Here is a 24,761-nt window from a genome sequence, read left to right as displayed (position 1 = left end):
GACAGTCCACCCTCCTAGAAGAACAGATCCCCCCTTAAAGGCTTAGGAAAGGGCATTTAGCCACCCCTTAGAAGGCTGCCGTGCAGTTTCCTCAGGTGTCTCCTTCCTCGTGGGATGGAGAAATGAGGAGAAAAACCAAGGGCCGCAGTGTGTTAAGAGAGTCACGGCAGGTCAGATGCCTACCGAAATGCAAGGGAGAACAAGAGACCAGCAGGGTGCAAATAACGGACTGACTTTTTTTCAGCTTTCCATGCCAAGGGGAGAAGCTGGTCCCTCAGAAGTTTTCAAGGGGACAGTAGGGTACCACCAACAGGTGAGGACTTCCTTGAGTGTGTAAGAATTCCTGGCTATGATAGAAACAGAAAGCCGCACCAGAAGAAAAACGCTGCATGTAGACCTAACGCAAGGTGTTTGCTGGATGGCGAGGCGCAGGCGCAGGGAGGGACCCGGCGGTGAGAGCCGGCACCGTGTCAAGCTGAGAGCAGAAGGGACCAAAGCAACCGACTGACCCCATCCTCCAGCGGACTTTGGCACCTTCTGCAAAGGGATTTGCTCAGAGGGACAAAGCTGCTTGTAGCACCTTAGCAGAGCGCACAACCCCGTTTCTCACTGCTCCCCTCTGCTCTTTCCTCCTTGCTCTTCGGCATTGCAGAAGGACACCACTCCCCATCGCCATCAGGTACGAGTCCCTGCATCAGATCTGGCTACCTTTTGGTGAGGAGAAAATATCGCCCTTCCTCCAGAGCTGCCAAGCGGCAGGAGCCAGGCTGCGAGGGGAAGAGAAACCACCGCCCTGCTGCGGAGAGCAAAGCAGCGCCAGCAAGGCTAAGGCAGAGCAGAAAGGAAACGGAGAAGTATTTTCCCAGTCTACATTTTACATCAGGCAATGCTGATCTGCACCTGTGGACAGTTAGAATGAAATCTGGAGTTGCAATTCTCCTTAACCAAAGCTAACCTCTCTCTGCAGAAAAAAGAGACAAAACTCCAGTAGCCTCTTCCTAAGCCTGAGGCATCTTTACTCAAATACAGACAAAAGGCACTGCCTACCTAACGAGCGTGTACCTTTAAATAAAACATCCTGTAAATGTTTTTACACACTATGAATGCTGGCACACTTATCTACATACATTTACATGAATTCCAGAGTAACAAGCATGCCAAGGTGACATTTCTTGTTTCAGCATCTTATCCTCACTATCTCTGTAATAAGGAAACTGAGCATTTAGTTCTTCCGGACATTCACATCCCCAGGAGTTCTTAAAAACTATTAAGTATATTTTTGACTCAGAAAAAACTTAATATAACCCTTCTGAAACACCTTCACATAAGCTAACATTCTTGCCCATTCTGATTTAAGCTAAATATAAAACCTTTGATTCGCATCCAAAAACTAATGATATCTGATTTCCTCTGTATTAAAGAGCATTCAAATTCCATACCTAATTAATATGTTAAAATAAAAATATAATTAAAGAGCTACTTTGATGAATGTTCACGATTAGTGGCATGAAAATACTGCTTCAAAAGGCCTTTTAAAAATAATTTGGCATCTGGCTACCTGTTATAGCATGAATAGCATTTCTCTTTGATTATTGCTTTGTGACTGTTTGCCACATTCGGAAGATGGTGCGAGCATAAACTATTGATTTATGCCAATAATCCTCTCAGTCACCTCTCCAGGAAACAGAACAGGGGCGTGTTCCTATCATTTTCAACTGTGTGACAGATGCAGCAATATTTCACAGTAAGCAACATTTACTCCATAGTCCTGGTCTACCTGAATCATAAGGATGAAGAGTTTCCCAATCTCCAAAGCTACACTGTATATGCCGTATTTTAACCAAGTTCAGGGCTGAATTTCAGTGCCAGTGAAACCCACGGTTCAAACGTAAATAACATGCTCTGTAGTTAGGCTTAAATGAAAAGTATTTTCAGTAATTTTAAATGCATTGCCTTATACATAGGTTTGCTTCCAATATTGTGTCTTTGCACAAAATTAGGAGTATCTTAAAGGGTTACTTAATCACCTCACTTTCTTTGTTATCCCATTGGCACTTACTTTTCTTTTAGATCCTGAAAATGTAGATGTATACAGAGTTATTCACCGGACAAAATGCAGTCTATGTGTATGTTCTTGCACTATTACAGTTCTTCAGATTCTCCTGGTTTTGACAGTCATCTCTCCCAATTATTCTCAATGTAAGCAGCCAGCTTTTTACTGAATATAAATATTTCATATTGGAAATGGTAAATTTATCAAATTGAAATGCAGTCTTTGCACAGCACGAGGGCACTAATTGGACACTATTTCTGGCTTACTTCTTGCCATCTTTGGGTGCAGGTTTCAGCACCAGAGTCAGCCGCTTCAGAATCAACCCCTCGGCTGTTTCTACACAGGCAGATTCTCTAGTCTTAGGAAGCATTACTGAACTCTCTGCTGCACACGGAGACACAGAGATCTGGCAGTATTATCCATTTAGAGGCCAAAGCCTTAGACGACAATAAACATCTGTTTTCAGGAACTCTTCCTGTAAGACTTCATGCAGAAAATACACTACTTCTGATCATCATGAAAAAGCCAATGAATGTTTCCCTTATGCGCAAAAAAGTATTTTCCTTGTGCTATTTGCAAGATTGCATGCATTTTGTAAATCAATCTTCATGCATTTTGTAAAAAAAAAAATTATAAATTTTAAAGCCAGAAGGGGTCAAATTCATCATGTATCTAGACTGTTTTTTGACATGATACAAAGTCCTTGGGATTAACCTGTGCTATTTATTTCCCAACTTTGTCTGAAGTGGAGCAGCAAACCAGCATTGTACATTTCTCAAAAAGCACGAAAGGGAGTGGATTCCAGGCTGCAGTGAAGTAAGAAAACATTGTGAGGAAAACATCTTTAAAACACTTAAAAGAATATTTTGATATCTTTCTTTTGACTGAAGAGAATCATAGAAAACCAATGACTAAGATATAATTCCCCTTTTCACCAATTGTGCTATAACATATCAGTTTGCATCTCAAAATAAGTCTCTTTTAAAGCAAAAATGGATCAACCATAAGGGTTTTCTGTTTCTTTGTTTGTTTAAAAACAATTGCAAAACATCTATAAAGACATGTTAGCAATATGAAATAGCCACATAGACTCCACATGCAAGAAGTCAGAGACCAGCAACGAATCAAAAGGGTCTTTTAACCTAAAAATTTTAACTCCAGAAAAAACTCTTCAAAATATACATGATATTACACAAACACTGTATATGACAAAAAGCAAATGAGAAATAAAAACTGAAAAGGAAAACATAAAGATGTAGGTAATAAGGTTAACTTGTTAGTATTACCAATTTACCAGGTCCAACATTACGCAGTTTTTCCTGATCTTATGGGGAAAAGTCTCAGAAGACAGATTTTTAAATCTAACTAAGTATATGGTTTACTTTAGTAGGGATTAAATAAAGCATGTTATAAACCACATTTGTGGTCACTATAGGATTTTGTCAGGATCAAAAACGTGAACTGTCTCATCACATAGATGAGATGAAGTTATGGTACCACAGCTCCACGGTACTTGGAAGGAAAGCTGGATCAGACTGAAGACAGGATTTCTTGTGAAGATGAGGAGTTAAAATGAATAGTTACATTTCCTTCTGTCATACTGCACATAGCAGAGCATAAATATTGCCTGTTATAAGGAAGGATTATTCTCAATCATTTGAGAAGACAACAGCAAGACGTTGGTCCTCCCATGAAGAATGTTCTGTTCCCCTTCTGTTGTGACTGTCGATGGTGCTATTTATCAACTAACAGCCGTGATTAATGCTGGCATTGCTAGCCACATAAATATAGATTCAATCTTTCCCCTTTTCTTCTGAGAATGTTGTGGTGTCTCTTTTTATAAATTTGGGGAAGACAAAGTGTACAGAACATTCACGACATGAGAATTCAACTTTGAATTCCAAGACTGCAATATGTTCAGCAGCAAGTTTCTAGAAAGATATGTGAAACTGCAGTTCAAAAATTAAAGAATAAAAAGCTAAAATTAAAACAAAATTCTTTTCTACCATGCAGTCCAAATATTCTTTTAGAGTTAAATTCACAGTACTTGGAGAAAATTCAATTGTCAGCATTGTGGTTTAACCCCAGCCAGCAACTAAACCCCACGCAGCCGCTCGCTCACCCCCCACCTCCGTCAGGATGGGGGAGAGACTCGGGAGGGCACAAGTAGGATAACTCGCAGGTTGAGACAAAAACAGTTTAACAATGGAAATAAAACAAAGTAGAACAGTAATAATAACAATGATAACAACAACAACAGAATATACAAAGCAGGCGATGCACAAAGCAACTGCTCACCACCCGCTGACTGACGCCCCGCCTGTCCAAGATGCGAGAACCTCCCCCTTCCCGGACCACGCCTCCTAATTATGTACTGAGCATGACGTCACATGGTATGGAATACCCCGTTGGCCAGCTGGGTCAGCCACCCCGGCTGTGCTCCTCCCGGGCTTCCCACACGCCTGGCAGAGCATGGGAGACCAAAAAGTCCCTGGTGCAAGCACCACCCAGCAACAACCAAAGCATCAATGGGCCCTCAACGCTCCTCTCGTACCAAACCCAAAACACAGCACCCCTCAGCTACTGCGAAGAAAGTTAACTCTGTCCCAGCCAGAATCAGGACAGTCAGACTTTAAGCAGAGGATGTGGAAAAAGTTTTGGAGGAATGAGGTATTACGCGCTGTTATGGACTTACAGTATAAAACTCCTCTGAGACAGCCTTGGGATAAATCTTCCAAGCTTTGGTTTTAATATCTAACACATCTGTCTTAGTAGCTCCACTTCGCATTTGGATACATGTTCTTAGAGAGTGCCGCCCATGGACTGTCCTGTAATGGCTTTCTGGTGCCCAACCCCTGATACAAGCACTGCTGGAGCGTGCAGGCCATGCAACAGCAACACTGGTACTGGCTCAGACCAAAGGTCCTGCGAGCTCACTGCTCTGTCTCCATCAGGGGCGATAAGCAGATGCTGACAGAGAAAGAAGAGGACGGGCACATCCGTTATTTCCCTCCAATGTCCTCCTAGGCATCAAGAATTTGGAGCAAAGACCTTCAGAGTTAGATGTGTTTTCTGTGCATTTCAATGCCCGTTGTGGATTTTTCTTCCATGAACTCGCTGAATCTCCTCTTGCACCTACATAAACCTCCAGTAAGAAACCAATTTTACATGCCCAGTTTCTTAGTGAAACACCTGGGACTACCACAGGGATACTTTAAACAATAAGTAAAAAAGAGCAAGTATTACACTCAAGAGAGGATTTAGACAAAACTGATTTCCCAAATCAAGCCCCTTTCTGTGCACTTCCCATTCAGCAGCCACCTAAATCCACTAAGTGCCCGCCTAATGGCTGTAAAGCCCCCTCGATTCAAGTTCTGCAGCTGCTCCTAAAATCTCACTGAGTAGCTCCAAGAGAAAGGGAAAACAAGCAGAAACACAGTGGGTGACAGCCAGGACACTCAGTCGTGAGAGGATGGGTCCTAGCTTGGGACGAGGTACTGTTTCTGTACTTTCCCCTTAAGAAACAAAGGCTCAGTCCTGGAAGCCCAAACCCAGTTGAGATCTGAAACCTGGTCAATGCGGCAGGGAGCACATCTGTAGCTCCCCATCTGGCCTGAGGGATCTTCCACACTTCACTAAGATGCAACGCACATTCTCCTCCTGACAAGCTTGCAGTGGCTTGGTAAAACATTCCCTTGGTTGCTCGAGATGGGAGAGCCGAGCTTTTTCAGGAACAGGAAAAAATTCATAAAGGGAGTAGAAAGTAACCCAGACATCTCACTTTTTTGGTAAGATTTCAAGCTATGAAACTATTCTGTGAAACCAGAGCCCAACAACTACCTTCTTCCCCAGCATCTTTTCAGAAGAAGACCCAGCACCGGCTCAGCCCTTCGAAAGGCGATAGGTGTATACCACCCAAAGGGAACGACAGGCTCCGGCACAGGGCGGGCGACGACCGTGCAGTGCAGCCCCAGCGACTGGGCTCTAGGACTAGTGAGTGCGGAGGAAACACCACTCCTGCCGTGTCGCCTCCCAGGTAGCTTGAGGAGGCTTCCTTGCTGCTCAAGCAGCAGCTTTCCCAACTGACCTTTTAAAGCACTTGACATTTTATACAGCACCTAGCATTCATTCCAGAACCTGGGATGCCATCTTAGGAGACGGATCTCCTGTCCTTTGTCTAGACCTAGACTCCTGTATTATGGGGGGAAAAAAATTACAGATGTTTTCCTTGCATACAAATAATCACATTCACGTTCACATTTTTGTTCTTTTATAAATAATATGAATGATGGATATGACTAAATTACAACACTATCATTCAGAAACTGGGAAAATCTCTCTAGCTTATGGAACAAAAACATGTGAGTATCTATTTTTAATTAATGTCAGGCAAAGCTTGATAGAATATCAATATATGTAGAGGAAGAATATACATAAAAGTATATTCTTGCAACAGTGAGTATATTAAAATTTCAGTTTCAGTGACATAAATATCAGTGGAGTAATTTCCTATCAATGTAAACAGCCTTCTAGGTTTCTGCTACCGTATTTGAGATCTGAAATCGGTCAAGTAACTTCACCAGGTAAGCACAGAAAGGTGCTGTGTAATACTATTTTTGCAGTTAAATTTCTACAATGGCTTTTTCTCTCTCACACGGAATATATTACAACAAATCCAAAACAGGCCGTTAGTCAGATTTATCATGCTCAGCAACGCTGAACATTGCTGTTCAGGAAGTGGATTACTGACTTATCTAATTTTAAATATGAGCTGCAGTTGCATGTACAGAGTCACTGAGTCAGCCTCTTGTGTTCCTGCAGGTCAAAATACCTTTTAGGAAATCTTTCTGCATCTGAACTACGTGTGCGCTACATGTCTAAGAGCAGACTGTAGAATGCCAGTACGTGAGCAGCAGATTGACCAACAGGTAAAGCCTGGACACATCCAACAGAGGGGTTTTACTGTTGTTGTCTTTAAACACGGCTCCAGTCAGTTAAGCAGTCAAGGAACAAAATACGTAGCAAGACAGCACTTGTGCAAGCGAGAAAGCACAAATCTGCATGGTTAAAGTAAATCTATCACACCTTTCTTTTAGTTTGAAACAGTCAAAAAAGGGAGGAAAATTAGGTAGCACAAGAATCAAACCAGTATTAGCTAAATCTTATTGCTCCTCCTGTGTGGGTTTAGCTGGCCCCAGCTCCTTTTACTTCGTGCTTTGGAGTCAAAGAACCTCTACGTAGTTTTAAGCAGAGTTTAACTAACACACTTACAATTCAAACCTTAATTGTAATTTCAATACCCTCATATAAACTTACCCAATGGACATGTAACTTCCCAGACATTAAGGCAGTGTTTACCAGCACGCTTACCTCCACGGTCCCGTGCTGCTAAATTCTGTCCTCTTCTTAGAGTAACGTCCAACTGGTACATTCCGGGATCCCCAGAGGGAAAATCTGCATTACTCGTTCCAACCAGATTTGTTCTCTGGAGGGGAAAAAGATAAAAATGCAATAGCTAATGTTACTAAAAGTTTCACGTAAGGTATATTTTTCCTTGGTATCACCATCCTGTTGAACTAAGACAAGGCCATATCCCATTTGCCCACCTCAGAACTAATACCCCGACACCAAGGAACCCACTCCTGTCATCAGTATGACCATTCCTGAGCATCTTTGTTTAAAAAAAAACCCAACAAAAACTGGTTGACATCTCAATGGTTAAATTTATTAATTTAAAAAGGCAGTTGAAAAATTATTCTTTGATACCTGTATTTATTATGGCAACCTCCATTTTTAATTACAATCACATACACACCTGGCCCGCTAAAGCAGAGTAAGTACGAAAAAACAGACCTGGACCTTACAGTACTATTCGGACTAGTTATTACCAGTACTCTCAAACCCTGTATTTATTCAACAATGATAAACTAGGCATTGAATAAACATACATGAGTTACGATTTTGTCAGCTACTGCAGTACTTTGCAACATATGTGGTTTTTTCCAGAGAGTTATGGGGGAAACTGGGGGCTGGGGGGGAAATCATACAGACATTAAATGCAGCCGTATCTCTTCGTTTGTAATACACGCCTTCTTAGTTCACCTGTATGTCAGGGCAAAGATAAGATTCTTAAGAGTAGTTAGTTGTATAAACTGTATCATAAAAACTAAAAAAAAAAAAAAAAAAGGAAGTCAGAATGGAAGGAACTCTCTGGACATTAGTAGTAACCACATACTACATGAATAGTAACCACACTTCTGTCCCAAATGACAAAGGAAATAAATTATATTTCTTAGTATGTATAAGCTTTTGCAAAATAGTTTTTAACACATCTCTCTATAAGTAGAACCTAATTACAGTGCATGCTTGGGACACCACATTTAATTTTACGACTAGAACAACTGTATCTATTATATATTCACAGTGCATACAGGATCTTCATATATTGTACACACAAAGCACCACTGTTACGTATGCTCATGCTAGGAACTAAATCTTTTAAGACCGGTGCTATTAATATTTTATTATGCGATTATGGGTCCTCTGCAAGAAAAAAAAAAAAGCAGCATGATAGAAACACCTGAGAGACCACGTGTGTACTAAGTGCTATACCACTTCAACACGAAACTTTAGTTGTTTCTCCTCCTGCTACCCCCCTTTCCTTTTAAGGCAATAACAAATCTAAAGCACGAAGGAAGCCACAAAATAAAAGGCATTTTAACACATGGTTTATTCTTGTTACACCAGAGTCACAACTCTGAGCCCTAGCATATTAACCTTTGCTGCAACACGTACAGTGCTGGCCAAACCTCACTGCTTCACAGCAGTGGAACTGTTCACAACTAGGCACTTCAGAGAAAATGGTTAGATGAGCTTTGATTTGGTGGGGGGTGCTGGTCTTGAAATCTCTTAGCATTTATCTTCTGATTTTGTCCCTGTAAAGTAACTGCTGGAGCATGCCCGGAACTATCAAAAGACCTTGCAAGACTCTTCCAGAAGGCACCCACCACCTTCTTCTAAATGACTAATGCTTCACTCACCGTCTCTTTTTTTTCTTTTTTTCTAATGCACTGACTGCAGAAGGATACGAGGTTGACAATAATGAATTTCTCCCCCACCCCTGCATGCTTAGTATCTAGTCCAGAAATAAGGAAAAAATTTGCGTACTGGCCTGATCCTCATCCTAAGCCCCAGCATTCATCAGGGCATTGTGAAAGAAGAAACTTGTGTTCTGAAGTAAATAAACACCAAAGCTTTCCTTCCCCTTTCTTGCCCTTCTACAAGAGCTGGCAGAGCCAAAAGAAACACAAGTCTCCCAACACTTATAATCTCCTCCCCAATTCTTCCTCACGGCGGCCCCCTCTCCCTTCCCCTCCGAGGTACACCACCAGCTCTACGTTAAAATTCCTTGGTTTAAACAGTGCCATATTGCTCCCTTCTTTTCCCTTTCTCACGCCCTTCTCCATGCTTTTCCTTCCTTTTTTCTTGCAATGGAACTTCACTTTCTTTTTAACGTTTACATCAATTAGTTTTTCAGAGAGCTGCTCAGGGAGGCTAGAAACACGTCGGTGAGCAATGTAAACAGCCTACAGGACATGAACAGTTACACAAACGAAATAAAAAGCAAATGGGTATTAACTATCCCTATTAGAAAGTCAAACCAGTATGTCTGCATCAGAACAGCAGCACTTGAAGTATGCAGTTAAAATTTGCCATAATAAATACAACTATCAATAAAACATTTTTCAACTACCTTTTTTAATTAACAAGTTCAAAAGTTAAAATGGCAACTAGTAAAAAACAAAGAACCACTTCTGTGTGGTCTGCAGTAACGAACTACTTAGAAATGTTTGGACAAGAATCTTGAGAGCATTCATGAAAGCCTACAATTGCTCTAACCATGAAACAGTTTCAAAACCAAATTTTCTGAACTCCTACGTTCCAACCAATAACATCAAGACAACAAGTTTTCTGTAGCTCGGAAGCAAAAAATCATCACAACTAGAAGTTATTGTGAGCCACAAGGCTGTTTCATACTGACTGCTGCAGGATGATGACACCACGCCTGACACAGCAAGGACATGCCTTCACTTTTAGTGTCCAAAATGTATAGAAGGTCTTGAAATTACTTTTATTAAATCTTTAACAAAAATGTTGAGATTCCAGACAAAGACTATAAAGGCAATTAACCATTGTTTCACATAGGCAAAATCGCCTGTAGGAAGGCAATGCCTGAATTAATTGCTTTGAACTAATTTTTAGTGGTCTGTCATTACTTTAGAATATTCCTTGTATCTAAACTATGACTAAATTCCTGGACTCTACAATTTCCCATAAAATCGAAATTAATCTGTTCTAAGGGAAAATTATTATTTGGCACAAACACTGAAGCCTTGTGTACAGTGAATTTCGATAGAGAGGTTAAAGGCGGCTGATCATCCTGAAGACGTGCGGAGGTCAGGACAGAGGTCTCGATGACCGTACCTGTCCTCAGCTGCACTCTCGTTTAGCAGACACCAACCCCCGGGCTGTTCTCTTACCACACAACAGGGGCCGCTTTCACTTTCCGTCAGGCACCCGGGAGAAGTTTCTCAGTAGCCTGCACTTAAATGAGTCTGCAGCTGCAACTCACTTCTGACTCACGGCGTGTCAAGCGATGCTCTAACACGCCCAGAAAAGCATCGTTCCGTCGGGCCGAACCGAGCACAGGGCTCACGCTGGCCACGCTTTCCATGACCCCTGCGGGTGGTACTCCTCCTTTAAGCGTCTGTTTTTCCAAGAACTATCTCCACATTTATACAAACTCATATGAAATCTGAAAGAAGACTACTTCCAGCAAAACCAGGAAGCAGAAATAAAGTAAGTTTTCAGTTTGGTTCCAGTTTAGCCCAACAACCATTATTCAGCTGGGTTTTTTATTAGCTGTAAGTCAGCTGAACCCTTCTACATTAGAGGGGTACAGAAGGCAAGCCCACGATGGTACAGAAGGCAAGCCCACGATGGACACGGGATGCTCTATTAAAACAGCTACCAACAAGCAGCAGAAAGGATAACTTCTAACTGGAAAACACTCAGTACTGTATTTTAAGACCAAAAACCAAAGACAGCATTACTGCATGACTGTGGATTAAGCACGCTCATGGAGCTCAGCTGCTAGTCTAACAATGTGAAATCATATGTTTGCTCACTTTTACAGAAGCTCCAGTGTTTAGACATGTACTGAGACATCTGCCATTCTGGAGACATACAAGACTGAGGGGAGCTGAAGAGGAACCTGCCCTTGCCCAAGCCTTGTGCCGCTGCCCAGTTATGGTGCCAATGCAAAGAGGATGTGCATATTAGCACCAAAAAATCAGTTTTCTGATGCCTGTGACTAGGATCCATGAGGAATTTCTGCTACCCAAGCTGACACAAAGCCCAAACTATTGTTGGGAGTGTAATTAAAGGGTTTTATTTTTTGTTAAACTCCCATTTCTGCGGCATATAAAGAAAAAAATTAGTTGATTTTTCTCAAAAAAAATTCTAGAGCAGCTGGAAACTCTGGCTGCAGCTATGTCATGAAGCTGTTCACCACTAAACCCTTTGCGATTCGCTGATGTGAAAAGTTAGGGAAGTACTTTCACCTCTGTTGTTCACACCATGAGAGACACTTCACTGTGTTTTCCAGATTTAGCAGCTTAACAAATGAACAAACTATTTTTTACAGCTGAACAAACGTCGAGCATGTAAGAGGACTGTAAGCTAGCTGACGGGTAGGTACATGCGAGCAGCTGCACACCAGTAATAAAGGAAAAAGCTACCTAATTTTCTGTATATCCAATGCTTCCACCGTACGAAGCATTCACTGCTGAGAACCCAGTCCACCTCAGCACGGAAGCAAAATGACGCCGCTTCGAAAGTGACAGGATGGCTAACATCACCACCGTTCCCACATCCTATCATTTTTCACCGTTTGTTAAAAACACGCTATAAAAGAAAAAGACAGTGAATCTGATTCAGGCATTACCGAGGTCAGGGGTAAATCCGTTGAAGTCAGACTAGCAATTCATGGCTAAAAGATGAGAATCAGTAACATCGTTTGTGCTATCCTCTTACAAAACACATCACAAAGTTTCAGGCTAACCCATCAACTTCTCCCAGACTGAGACGCTGAGGATTACTACCATTTTTGCCACTGAAAACTATCTATCACCCTTTTATATCACCATGAATACCGACACTCTCCTTCAAAGCTCTTAATATTTCTAACAATGAATCAGCTAAACCAACCCAAGAGATCAATAGCTTTGCTGCTCTCCTACAGTTTATATACCACACACTAGCATGACCTTGTGCCAGCAATTCAGGGGATATAAGAGATTTAAGGAACCCTCTGCTGCAGAAAACATGAAACATTGGCATGAAATATTACTAGCTTTCAAATGGGAAAAAAAATACCAAAAAGTTTGAAGTAATGTAACTGTGTCTTCAATATTGCATAAGCAGAATTTTCCATTCCAGTTACTGCCTGGCTCGAACTGATTTCTTCAGATCATTTTCATTCGTCAAAGCTTCATGCTTTGGAAATACCTGCTTGCAAGAAATTCGGAAATTCTGAATATCCAAGGGGCTGTCAACTCCTTGTCTGTGCAACTAACGGGAACTGACTGTGCTTCAAAGTTATGACAGGAAAGTCAAGTGACGAGCAATTCTTAATTTCGCTGAACGTATTTACTCATCTAACTTAAGAGTTATGATGACCGTGTCCTGAACAACACTATGTACGCTAGTGTTCTGGTTGATGGCAAGTCAGGAAGAACTGAGGAACTTCTGAGTAAAAACAGTCATACAGCTTCCTTCATCTCATTCTATTTTCCCTATTCCCTAAATAAAAAGGCAGGTGTATAACGTGAATCCATTTAAATATAAAAGAACATTCTGGGATTTAAAATATTATTGGAAATGTGCAGAAATTATTAGTAGCATTTTATATGCAGTAATAATGTGCTTTTTCATTAATCACGTGTGTGCTTCAGATGAGACTGGCTACTTTGTTAAAGCTTGTCATACAACAGACGTTTCCCATAGACAAGATATGAGTATTTATAACGAATGTGAAAAGCCTCAGCTGTTGTTGGGAAGATTTTGAATTGGACAAAATGTACTGATGAACCGTAAAAGTCAGATTTTGTGTATGTGCTCTTTATCACATAATGGCAACAGTGCATACACGCTAGTCTGAAACATCTTGATTACGAAGAACTATGAATTCAAGATTATTTCTGCAGAATAAAGACATTTTTAAAGTTAGCATTAATCACATACACACACACACACACATTTTTATATAAGTCGGTATGCTCTGAATATGACTGTCTAGTTTATATTGTCAGGAAATACGCTGTGACTAAATAGTAGTCATGAGTGCATAAAAGATAAAGCCTCCTTCCTGAGCTTTCTGGCTATGGCTGAAAGAGGTATTTAATCTGCTTATTAAAGAAAACCCTTAGAAACAAATAGTAATATTGACCATTTACGTCTGCAGAATAATTGGAATATTTTTGGTGACATCCGTAGTAATTGTTGCTCTTTGATTGTATTTGAAAGTAACCAAAAGCAAATGCTAATTTTCAGTATCAAACTGATTACTGTCAACAGCTTGCTAGATTTCCTTCTGCAAATGTAATGAATAGATGCAGAAATAATACTAAAAGATGTAAGCATGTCAACATTTTGAAAGTTTTGCTATTCAGAAGTACACTTCAAATCACTTGTTTCAGTTGAAGCAGTAACCTCGTCTGGCAGCAAAGGAAACCAAAGAAATACCAATATTGACAAAGCAATCAGGAAAGATTCCACCAAGTTGTTCATCCTTCCATCTGTCTCCGTATTCCGTTTTTGGGATGGAAAACTCAGTTTGCTGCCATTTATTCATCCAAGTCTACTATAAGATTTTGCTGCATCATCACTTGTAGAGACTAAGATGGTGAGGCAAACAGAAAATAAAAACAAGAATCCCTTCTCCACCAAGACTATAAATTTATTCTTGAATAAAGCAACCACAGCTTGCTTCCCAGTTCTCTTACACTCCATCCTGGCCTCCTCGCTCTCCTCCCCATGTTATTATCCTCCCCTGTTATACGATAAATTAAAAGCTCTCGTCTGGTCCCTTCAGTGAAAAGCAACTGCTGTAATCACGCCAAATCCTTCTGGGGTTGTCGGTGTTTCTTACAGACACAATAGTTCACCTACATACAACGAATTGTAAGCACAGGGATTTAGGCTGTAAGCTTTCCAAGGACTGAAAAAAGTCTTTGTTTTCATACATAAAAGTAAGGGCAGATAATTCTTTGTTGCATTTTCCAACTTTTATTCCTCTTTTCATCCTTAAAAGTACGTTGCCTCAACCTCTTTGTAACAGGTTGTGTAACAGTTTTTTTGAAAGTCCAAATACATTTTACCACTTTGTTTCCCTTTGTCTGGTACTGCTTCGATAAATGCAAAGCTTTTTAATTTACTGATGAGCAATTCTTTTGTAGAAGATGTAAGTTTAAAATGACTATATTTGGTATTTCAACGATTGAGTTATAAATTTGTAACTAGAGTTTGATCAAGATCGTAAGTACAGAAATATCAATATCAGCCCATCATCTTTAAAATCACCTATTTTTGCCCAGGACTCCAATACAGCTACTGCTTTTAGCTAAGTGTGGTTTTGCTAAAAATTCAGCTGGTTTAACAGTTAGATTTTACTCTCTGAACAAAGTGAATTGTTACAACTTATTGGTTCGCTGTGGAACCGTTTCTTTTGGCACCTTTCTCGCTGACAATGCTGCTTCATTGAACCAGGAAACAGCACATCCAGAGCAAGTTCGTGGTGGGGGCTGACAGCGAGAGACCCGTGTCCTGACCAGCAGCTGTACGGTCCTCCGCAGGACGAAAGCTTCCCTAGCCACCGCAGGTGCCTTCTCAGGAGAAGCTGGCGGCTGAAGGTGACGGGAGGGATGGGCTGTGTGTAATTCCCTGCTGAATAATACTACAGAGATCAGGAATAAATTATGTAGGCATGCTAGATAAATCGAGGCACTTCTGAGTCATTGACACACCTAATTAAAACTGCAGATCAGCACAATGGCTAGGGTATTCCTATTGCCTTCTCTTAAAAAAATCCTTTGTGACACAGAATAAATACTTCGTTTAACATAAAACGAAACTATTTTCTACGAAAGATACCCACAGTTCCAAGTCACACTTCTAGCTGTTCAGCAGCAAACTACACAACGCATTCAACAAAAGTGGCCCTACCCCTGCAAACGTGTGTACAAATGCACACATATCTGAATAGAACCAATAGAACCAAACACACGGGACTACCGACCCTCTATCTCTTCACAGCACTGAGCTCTTATGTTTTAATTTGTGTGAAAATTGACATTGCGAACTATCACTTCAGGAAACAACAACGAAAAAAATTTACCCACAACATGGTTGCAACATCCAGTATAAGCGGAAGCTTTGTCTGTATTGGAGGAAAACATTTTCTAAATACATTATCTGAATTGCCTTGCCTTTACTGTCTATAAAATTCACGTGCTTATTTATGTAAGCCTGAAAGCTATGTTAATATAAAAATAATTTATTCCTGACTGCATATAGTTATCTGGCGTTATCTCTATTAAAGCACAAGAAAAAACTTTCCCTTCCGGCATCCAGAAATAACTTGCTTTTCAGAAGCAAAATATAAACCAGGAAGCACTGGTTTTGACATGTTCCCAGTACAAAACTTCTCCAGTTAAACCCGTACTATTGGAATGAATGTAAGTACCCTTCCAGAATTATCTTTCCTTGCTGCATGGAAACTGGTAACTGCACTGAAGGCAGCCACACGCGGTTTCAATATAGTACCGTAAATATAATTACTCCCCAGGGATTGCAGCGATTACAACCAAGATCACTTTGATTTGATCTGAAGAAAATACTTCCGAAAACTGGAAATTAAGTTCATCTTAACCCACATTCAGGTCAAGTCCACAATCAAAGACATAGAGCAAGATTCTCCATTACTGAAGGTTTCAAAGTCCCTAAAGAAGACCAAGAGCGTCTAACTGTCCTTGTCCCTTTAAAGGCATTTTCTTGCATGGTTTTTAGCAGTCTTTATACCAGCTCGTCACAGAAGGCTTCCTACCAACAACAGTTAAACTGGTAAGTCCAGAAATAGTTAAACCAAAATTCAGTGTAAGAAGTGCAACAAAAAATGGCAAAGAAGAATCTCCTAGGAAAAAACTTGTAATGAGAAGGACAGTCAAGTGCTAACCATGTAATTTTTTAGTCTTCCTTAGGAAAGCCTATAAACATCTAACAGATAGGTATTAGTTCTGATATGTTTATGCACATTATTTTTTTCCCTAAAAAAACCCACAGCCTTTCAGTGATTATACTGTTCATGAAAGCTCCTTAAGTCAACACAGACATCTACTCTGATACAAGAATGAGATGCAAAGTAACGACCACACACACATCTTCTGCAGTCACCTATCCAACAGATATCCAAATGTCCCTATTTGAGCACCTTGGAGGATGAGAACCTCAGCCTGCCTGCAAGATGCCAGTTAAGGAGTACTTCAGGGTTCCCAGTTTTGAACATGACAAAAAGTAGGTCTTTCATCTTGAAAAGATGTGTAATACCATTAGGCTTAACAGTCTGAAAGAAGCAGTTCTTGAAGTCATTTGGTTTTCTTCCTATCTACGGCAAAGTCGAGAACTATTGCACGATACTTGTCTTGATTGACCCAAAAAATGTTTAAGTACAGAAAAAAATTAATGGATGCTTTCCGTAGAGAGAAGCTGCAATGGCCAAGCATGTCTGTTGTGGTTTAACCCAGCAGGCAGCCAAACCCCACGCAGCCGCGCGCTCACTCCCCCCGTCCCCAGTGGGACGGGGAAGAGAATCGGGAAAAAAAAAGTAAAATTTGTGATTGAGATAAAGACAGTTTAATAGAACAGAAAAAGAAGAGATAATAATAATAATAATAATAATAATAATAATAATAATAATAATAATAATAATAATAATAATAATAATAGTAACAATGGTAGAATATACAAAATGAGGGATGCACAATGCAGTTGCTCATCACCCGCTGACTGATACCCAAGTAGCGATCATTACTTCCCAGACCACGCCTACCATTCATATACTGAGCATGACGTCACATGGTATGGAATACCCTGTTGGCCAGCTGGGAGAGCTGTCCCGGCTATGCTCCCTCCCAGCCTCTCATGCATTTGGGCATGGAAGCTGAACGTCCTTGGCTAGAAGGGTACTTAGCAACAACTGAAAACATCAGTGTGTTATCAACGTTCTTCTCATACTAAATCCAAAACACAGCACTAGGAAGAAATTTAACCCTATCCCAGCCGAAACTAGGACAGTATCGTAACTAATTTTTGCTTTATTGATGACCTACAATGCAGAACTCCACACTGAGAATGACAACGGATGCTGACATGTGAGACTACAGCCCCATGACACAAGATGACAGCTCTTCACTAAGGTGAACGTTTTCACAATTGCAGGCATGGATTTACTGCTTAGGCCTTTCAACGACTTCATGGAGGCCCCAATGATGGCAGCCAGCCGGTATTGTCAGTCTGTGGCCCTGAGAAGTAGTTGGGGATGGCAGAAACCACAAGTTCCAGGGTGGTGAGATGAGAAAAAGCTGTAACCAGCTCAGAAGTACTACTGTAGGTCTACTGTTCCCAGGAGAATAATCAGCTGCGGGGTAGAATACAGTCTGCAAGGAGAAGTACCAGTGGCGCTTTTGGGTTGGAGAACAGGAGGAGGCCCAGTCCTCTAACAGCAAAACCCACTGTTGCCTGGTCCACACCCAACGCAGAAAATCAGCCTCTCTTTCAGAGACCTGGCAAACTGTTCACATTTTAGTCCATCACCGGCTGCTGTAAGATGAAGAAAGTGAGAAAGTAACCTGCTCAGAAATTCTCGGAAAGGTCCTGAATTCCTGTGAAAATGGGGACTGGACTGTACCAGTCCCCTCAATCCATCTGCATCTCGAACTGATTTATCAAGTATCAGAGGGGGAGAAACACCTTTGCAAACAGAACCGAGAAACCCCAACCACCACGGTCGTACGGATTCCCCCAGTCGAAGCGAACCCTCTGTGGGCAGCGGTATCCACCACGGCAGGGGCCTCCGGCCGCGCACGTCTGCCCAGGGCCGGTATCGCCAAATCACAAAAAACGGGAAAGTGCCTTCCTCTGGCGTTACTCAGGGCGTCTCCGGCAAGCACCAGAGAGCGACAAGACAACTCGCAGCTCCAGAATCAGCCCCTGCCGCCGTAAATAACGAGTCAAGGGCCAAAGAAAATGAAGCGAAATGCAGGCACTATCATGCTTATCAACTCGTAGTTTAAGAAATTCTTCCTAGGATGGGGAGAACAAAAATAGCTGATTGTCATCTTTCAGGAAGCAACTGCTCACCTTCTCCCACGAATTTGTACTATGAAAAAATGTTTGGTCCCTTCCTTAATGCAAATAGTGCCATTATCACAAAAATCATCGTGCACAACTCTCAAAAGATTCATTTGTTTTAGCATCTTTGAGTAAAATAACATTATCAGCACAGTAATTGAGAAATTTCTGGAAGCAAAATAATCCGTGAGCACCCACAAAGCCAGCATCATTACAACCGGAGAAGCTAAATGTGGATGCACGATACCAGAAAATTAGGCTGAAAATTCACGTACAGTCCGTACCAGCGGAATAAACATTCCCAACAATTCAAGCCTTCTGACAAAGCCGCAGCCTCGTACCAAGAGGCCAGTTCTGCCACAGCGGCTTCAAACAAGTGACAAGACCCCACAAGGCACCCTGGCCGCTCAGCTCGGGGGAACCAGTACCCGCACTGCGACAGGCAAACGCTCCCTCCCTTCAGCGGCCGTTGTTCGCACCCGCCGAACCTCCCCCACCGCCGCGCCGCGCACCAGCACTTGAGATCGTGCACCCTCCCGGGAAGGACACCAACGCCACAGGGCTCCACCTTGCAGCTGCAGGAGGACCGTCCCTGCCCGGCCACCGCCGGCACCAGCGGCGCCGGGCACGGCAGGAACTGAAAGGGCAGACACCTCTTCCCCACGCCCCAAAGGCCTGCCGTACATCCAGTCGGACGGCTGGCGAGTAGCCGCTGCTGACGCCTTTCATCAGACGCGCCATCAGCTCATCTGAGCGGCAGGCAGAGGGCCCGCTAGCCCGCCGCGGCACACCGACGTCTCGGACAGGGAGGGAGTCAACACCTTGTGCTTCTGTCGCTTAGCCTCACAGCGCATCCATGACAGGAGACGTAACGCCAAGGTAAAATAGAAAATAAAGAAATAAGCAAATCAACCGTTAATAGCGATTTTTAAGGACAAGTAAGGTCAGGGACTTGGAGAAATGAAATGCTCTGGCTGAAGCTGCAGCTGGAGAAGGAACCACTTACCCCGCGATTTACTCCTTCTCCTGAAGCACCAATGTTGGATGTGGTGGCTCCACTCATCGCTGCTGACTAGGAAGTTCTTCAATCCAAGTGGACTGGCGTATGCCCAAACACAGTAGAGTAAGGAGAATTGATTCACTTCCACAAGCAGACAGCTTGCTAGAAATCCCATGGATACTCCCAGATAATTAGAGCTGTCTCAAATGTAAGCGGGCTCCCAGAGGAGATGCTTTCTTTACACCATTACTGATATACTTCATATGACCTAGATATATGTGCATCTTGGTGGTCTTTCCACCTGGGTTAATCCCTTCAAGGAGGATTGTTAAACAGAACGGGAATTACTTTGAAACTCGTCTGCTGAAATTTGTTGCAGCATCCTTCTCCCTAATCTCATTCCCTACTCTGTCCCCTTCATCCATTTTTATTTTAGAGGGAAACTGAGGAAAAATTGCTTACAAGGACAACCTATAATCACAAGGGAGAAAGATTTACTCTTAATTCTGGAGATAATATTAGAAAGAAGAATACTGCTCTTCATTAATTACTAAATAACAAATAGTAGGCAAAATATTTCTAGAGCAAATTTTATTGTCAGATTATTCACCTTACTTGTGAAAAAAGTTACCAACAGGTTAGCTTAGCCCACAGGAACATGAAGGTGATTACTGGCCTCAGTCTTTAGTTACCAGAATTTCCCACCTCTGTTTACAAAAGGATCACCTCTAACTGAAAGGTAATTTAAAAAATATACCAAATGTGTAAAGGGCCTTGATTAGAGAGTAACACTTTAAATCTATTTTGAGTGTAAAATAAAACCCTAGAAAAAGTTAATTGAAGGGAGTTTTTCACGACCCCTCCTCCTTTTTCAGCAGCTTATTTTCAGTTTTAGGAGGTCACCCAACACTTCTTCCCCTTCTGCTCAGCACCGGTGAGGCTCCCCGGTATGAGAGAGATGCAGACATACTGCAGCAAGTCCAACGAGGTGTCACGAAGATGATGAAGGGATCGGGGCATCTGTTGCACGAGGAGAGGATGGGAGAGGTGGGACTGCTCTCCTGGAGAAGAGGAGTTTCCTATCCGAGAGGGGGGTCCTACCCACGTGTAAAACACCAGCTAGGCTCTTAGGGGTGCCCCGTGACACAGGAGGAGTACAGGATATTTCGCTTCAAACATGAGAAAAAAATATTTTTCCCGTGTGAGGGTGGTCAAACACTGGAGCAGGTTGCCCAGAGAGCGTCCCTGAAGATATTAAAAACCTGCTCTGTCATGGTCCTGGGCACCCTGCTTGAGATGACCCTGCTCTGAGCAAGGGGTTCAACTCCAGTGGTCCCTGCAAACCTTGGCCATTCTGAGATTCTCTACTGCTTTGAAACAGCATAATAAATAAAGTATGTGCTGACCTCAGATACCTTTCCTCAACGCACTGTCGTGCCTTCCGCTTGTGGCTGGACTGGTACAGCAGTGCTGCCATTCGCATTCAAAACTACCATCCTCTCCACCCCTTAAGAGCAGAGTATGTCCAAGATACCAAGATGTGCCATAAACCCTGAACGCTTCAAAACAAGCCTATACATGCGCCTTGCATTTATGCTGCAGTGCTCACAATATGTTGTAACCTAAAACTTTCCCCTGCACATTCCCTGCGTCTTCTGTAAGGAAATCCATTATTTTCAAAGGTACAGCAAGACATATTGTGTATGACTATGTAAACATGAAGTTGCATCCTGCACGCACTTGCAAGTGGATTTACCTGCACTCATAAAAATCCCAAGACTATAACCTTTTTCAAAAATGAAAAAAATCTGCTTCTTTAAGCAGAATAAATGAAAATCATCATGAAACACATTAGATCTGACTTTCATCTGTGCAGAATTATTCAGTTCCCAGGACAAGCAAAAAGAATGAGCACTTCTGTGCCATTTTGGTTTTAAGAAGATTATTGGAAGTTACGTGGGCTGTCTGAATACATTTTTGCAAGTACACATGCACTCACACTCATGAACGCATGATGCACACACAAAGTAAATGGGGAAATAAAAGCAGTCTGTAAGGGGATGAAAATACACTACAATACAAAAATTACATATTTTTTCTGTCCAAAATAAATCTTAAATTCCTAAAACTATCAAATTGTGAAGCATTAAAATCATGCCTGCATTTCCTTTTTCTAATTTTTCCAAAGACTAGTTCTCAGGCAGATGCAGCACTATCCTAATTTCTGACAACTAGCATTTCATAGCATCTCTAGGGAAACTTGCAGTATCACACACAAAAATCCTCTCACTTGCCTGAAGAGTGCAGAATTACACTGCAAGTTATGTCAAGCATGGCACATGAAGGATAACTCAATTGGGAACTAGAGACAGGTATCACATCCATATCAAAGATGATCTGTGAACAATTAGCTGTCTCCACTTCAAAATGAGATAAATACCTGAAGCCAAAATATATGCCATATGCATCATTCCCTCAAAAAAAAACCCAGCTTCAGTCATTTAAAAATGCACTGTCCACATTTTCACAGCAGAAAACCACACTAAAATATTCCTAATTTAATTTTCTATATTATTAATCATCATCAATTATATACATAAATACACACACGCTTATGTAACCTAGGTTATTCAGAAGTCACTTTATATTTAAATTATATGACAAAGTTATATTTTAAGTTTGGGGAAATATAACTGTCAGAACATGGCATTTGAATTATTCTGAATCAATTTTAAAGCAAATTCAGCGACAGTGTCACTACCAGTAAAACAACACTACACTGCTTCTAAGAGCAACTTCCTTAGTGCTGCTTGTACTCACAGTTCAGAAGACCAACGTTATGAGGATAACCCCAGTCTATTAAATACAAATGGCAACAGTATTTTAAAAATAAGATTCCAGTTTTACAGTCAAAGCTAGATTTATTTGACCATGTGCTGCCTAGATATTTAGATATGTTCAATTGCCATTAAGGAATGACAGTGTGTCATAGCCACAAAATCCATAAAAATCCACAAACTACTCAGCAGAAGACAGGTATCCGAGGGCAATTTAAAACAAAGAATGATGGTCTTCAAACTACCAAACCCGTAAGTAATCAAATAAACAGATTCTTCTGTTAACATGTAGAATTCAGCAAAAGAATGACAACAGTGATATTTCAGAAAATCTCCTGTATTCTAAACTACTGCAGATATCAGTCTACCTGTGAGTGAGCGATGCTTCTCTCCGTGTGATTTTGTACACCGTAAACCGAAGAAACAGTTTTCCTCGTTCTGTATTATCCACTTAGGGCATGCAGTTTCCAGCAAAAGCAAACATTTAATTATTTCCAAAACAGAGTTTTACATTACCTACATTTTAAAGCAAGATGCATATAATACTGTATCAGAGCATGCTAGACCTTATGAGAAAACTAAATTCCTACCTTACCAGGTCCAAATTGAGAGGTTCCTCCAGCTTTCGCCTATCTAAAATAGCATTACAGGAGTGAGTTAAACATCTTTTGCTTCACAAGACACCTGCAAATCTGAATTAGCCTTTCGAGCCGACAACTGCTCAGTAACACTGCTCACCTCCAGCTGGTAGCAACAGCTCTGTGCAAACACCATTTGACTACTGCTGTGAACTGCAGCGACTCAGAACGAAAGTCAGTCTTGATATGCGAGTATGTTTCAACACATATTCAGAGGAAATGACTCAACTATCTCCACATCTTTAAACACTGAAAGCTGCCTCCTCCCTCTCCCCGCTGCAGATAATGGTGTGAACTGAAGGGTTCTGTGGTGTATTTATTAAATATTGGCGTGAAACAAATATTAAAGCTCAGCTGGGGAACACTAAATTATAGATCATCCCTACACTGACTTCTTTCCAAGTAATCCCTTGAGTGGAGAAATACTAAACTTAAATGTCTGTTTTAATAAATGCATATATAAATACTCCATGAAAATAAAAGGGAACGCATACTTTCTATCCTAGTATATTAATTCTGAAGATATTTTGAGATTTAAAAGCAGATACCACCTGATATTAATCTCACAAAATTTCAGAAAACTTCCTTCCTGGCCATTATAGAAATATCAGAAGCTGAAAAAGAATGAATTGAAATAAACTCGAAGTGATAAAAATGTAATTTTATCCAACTGAATTTCAATATGCATTCAGTTATAACTAAGTGTAAGTATTCCACAAGTGCATACGCATTGTTATTTGTTTGGCATTAGAGCCTGTCCAGTCTTATATACCTCTAGTATGACTATTTATTTATTTAATCTTTAACGACTGAAGAAAATCTTGCTTTAATTTAGCTTGAATCTTGAATATGGATTCAAGATTCTCTCCTTAAAATCTCTATAAGTCTTTTACATTTTGTAGTCATTTCTGTTCAACACCCCTCTGTATTAGGCTGCTTCTGACCTATGGGTTCTCAGTTTTCTGGGGGTTGGTTTCTCTGCAGTAAATGTAATATTCCACAGCCGATGAGAAGCGAGCACCACTTGGAAGCGTGGATCCCCTCTTCCTAGACCTCCCCACTGCACAAGGACGGCCCCTGGGTGGTTGGGACCCCCCTCAGATTGGTGCAGGTCACCCAGGAATATGCAAGTCTAGATTTAAACCTAGTGGTGTGATTCTGCAAAACTAGTTTTAAACTTTATGAATAATCAGAAAGCACACAGCCGACTGCAGCCAAATGGGCAAACCACTTCTCTCAGGAAGTCATTGAAATAAGTGATATTAAACATTGAAATAAGTGATTTAATATATATCATTAACGGCTGTAATGAATTCCAGATCCTTCCCGCAACAGCACCTTGCTACAAAGCAGAAGAGTCTGGTGGAATTAGTTATCTCATCACATAGTAGCCAACTTGCACACTAGACTTGGTTAGAATGTTCCACCTTTTTCTTAATTTTAGCTTAGTTTATCACTTCAAAATGGCGGAGTTAAATATGCTTTTAGCATTCACTTCAGGACAAAAAAATGAAAATCACTCCTAAAGAGAAAAGAATCACTCACCTAAGGAAGCAGACTATGACTACAGGTTCTGATGGACCTGGATGAGATGTGATACACTGAAATAACAGAAATCATAAGAAGTGGGTGCAAAAGAAACCTCAAAAAGTCATCACTCCCATGGCATGCAGAAAGATCATATATGTGACATATATGTGACACACATGTGACCACATACATGACACTGCCAAAACCTCCATGCCAACAGGTGCAGACAACTTACA

The 24,761-nt window shown here is 41.2% G+C and overlaps 1 protein-coding gene across 1 annotated transcript in view; it reads right to left on the bottom strand.

Moving 5' to 3' along the window:
* MCTP1 (multiple C2 and transmembrane domain containing 1) overlaps positions 1–24,761 on the bottom strand; it is a 290,462-nt gene that overhangs the window by 170,478 nt on the left and 95,223 nt on the right. The window contains exon 2 of the mRNA XM_075138374.1: positions 7,424–7,538. Within this exon, the coding sequence (XP_074994475.1) occupies positions 7,424–7,538 (115 nt within the window). The remainder of the gene's footprint in view (positions 1–7,423; positions 7,539–24,761) is intronic.

This window comes from Calonectris borealis, chromosome Z, assembly GCF_964195595.1.
Source record: "Calonectris borealis chromosome Z, bCalBor7.hap1.2, whole genome shotgun sequence".
NCBI lineage: Eukaryota > Metazoa > Chordata > Aves > Procellariiformes > Procellariidae > Calonectris > Calonectris borealis.
The sequence above is the reverse complement of the archived record's forward strand: the minus strand, read 5'-3'. Positions and strand labels throughout refer to the sequence as shown.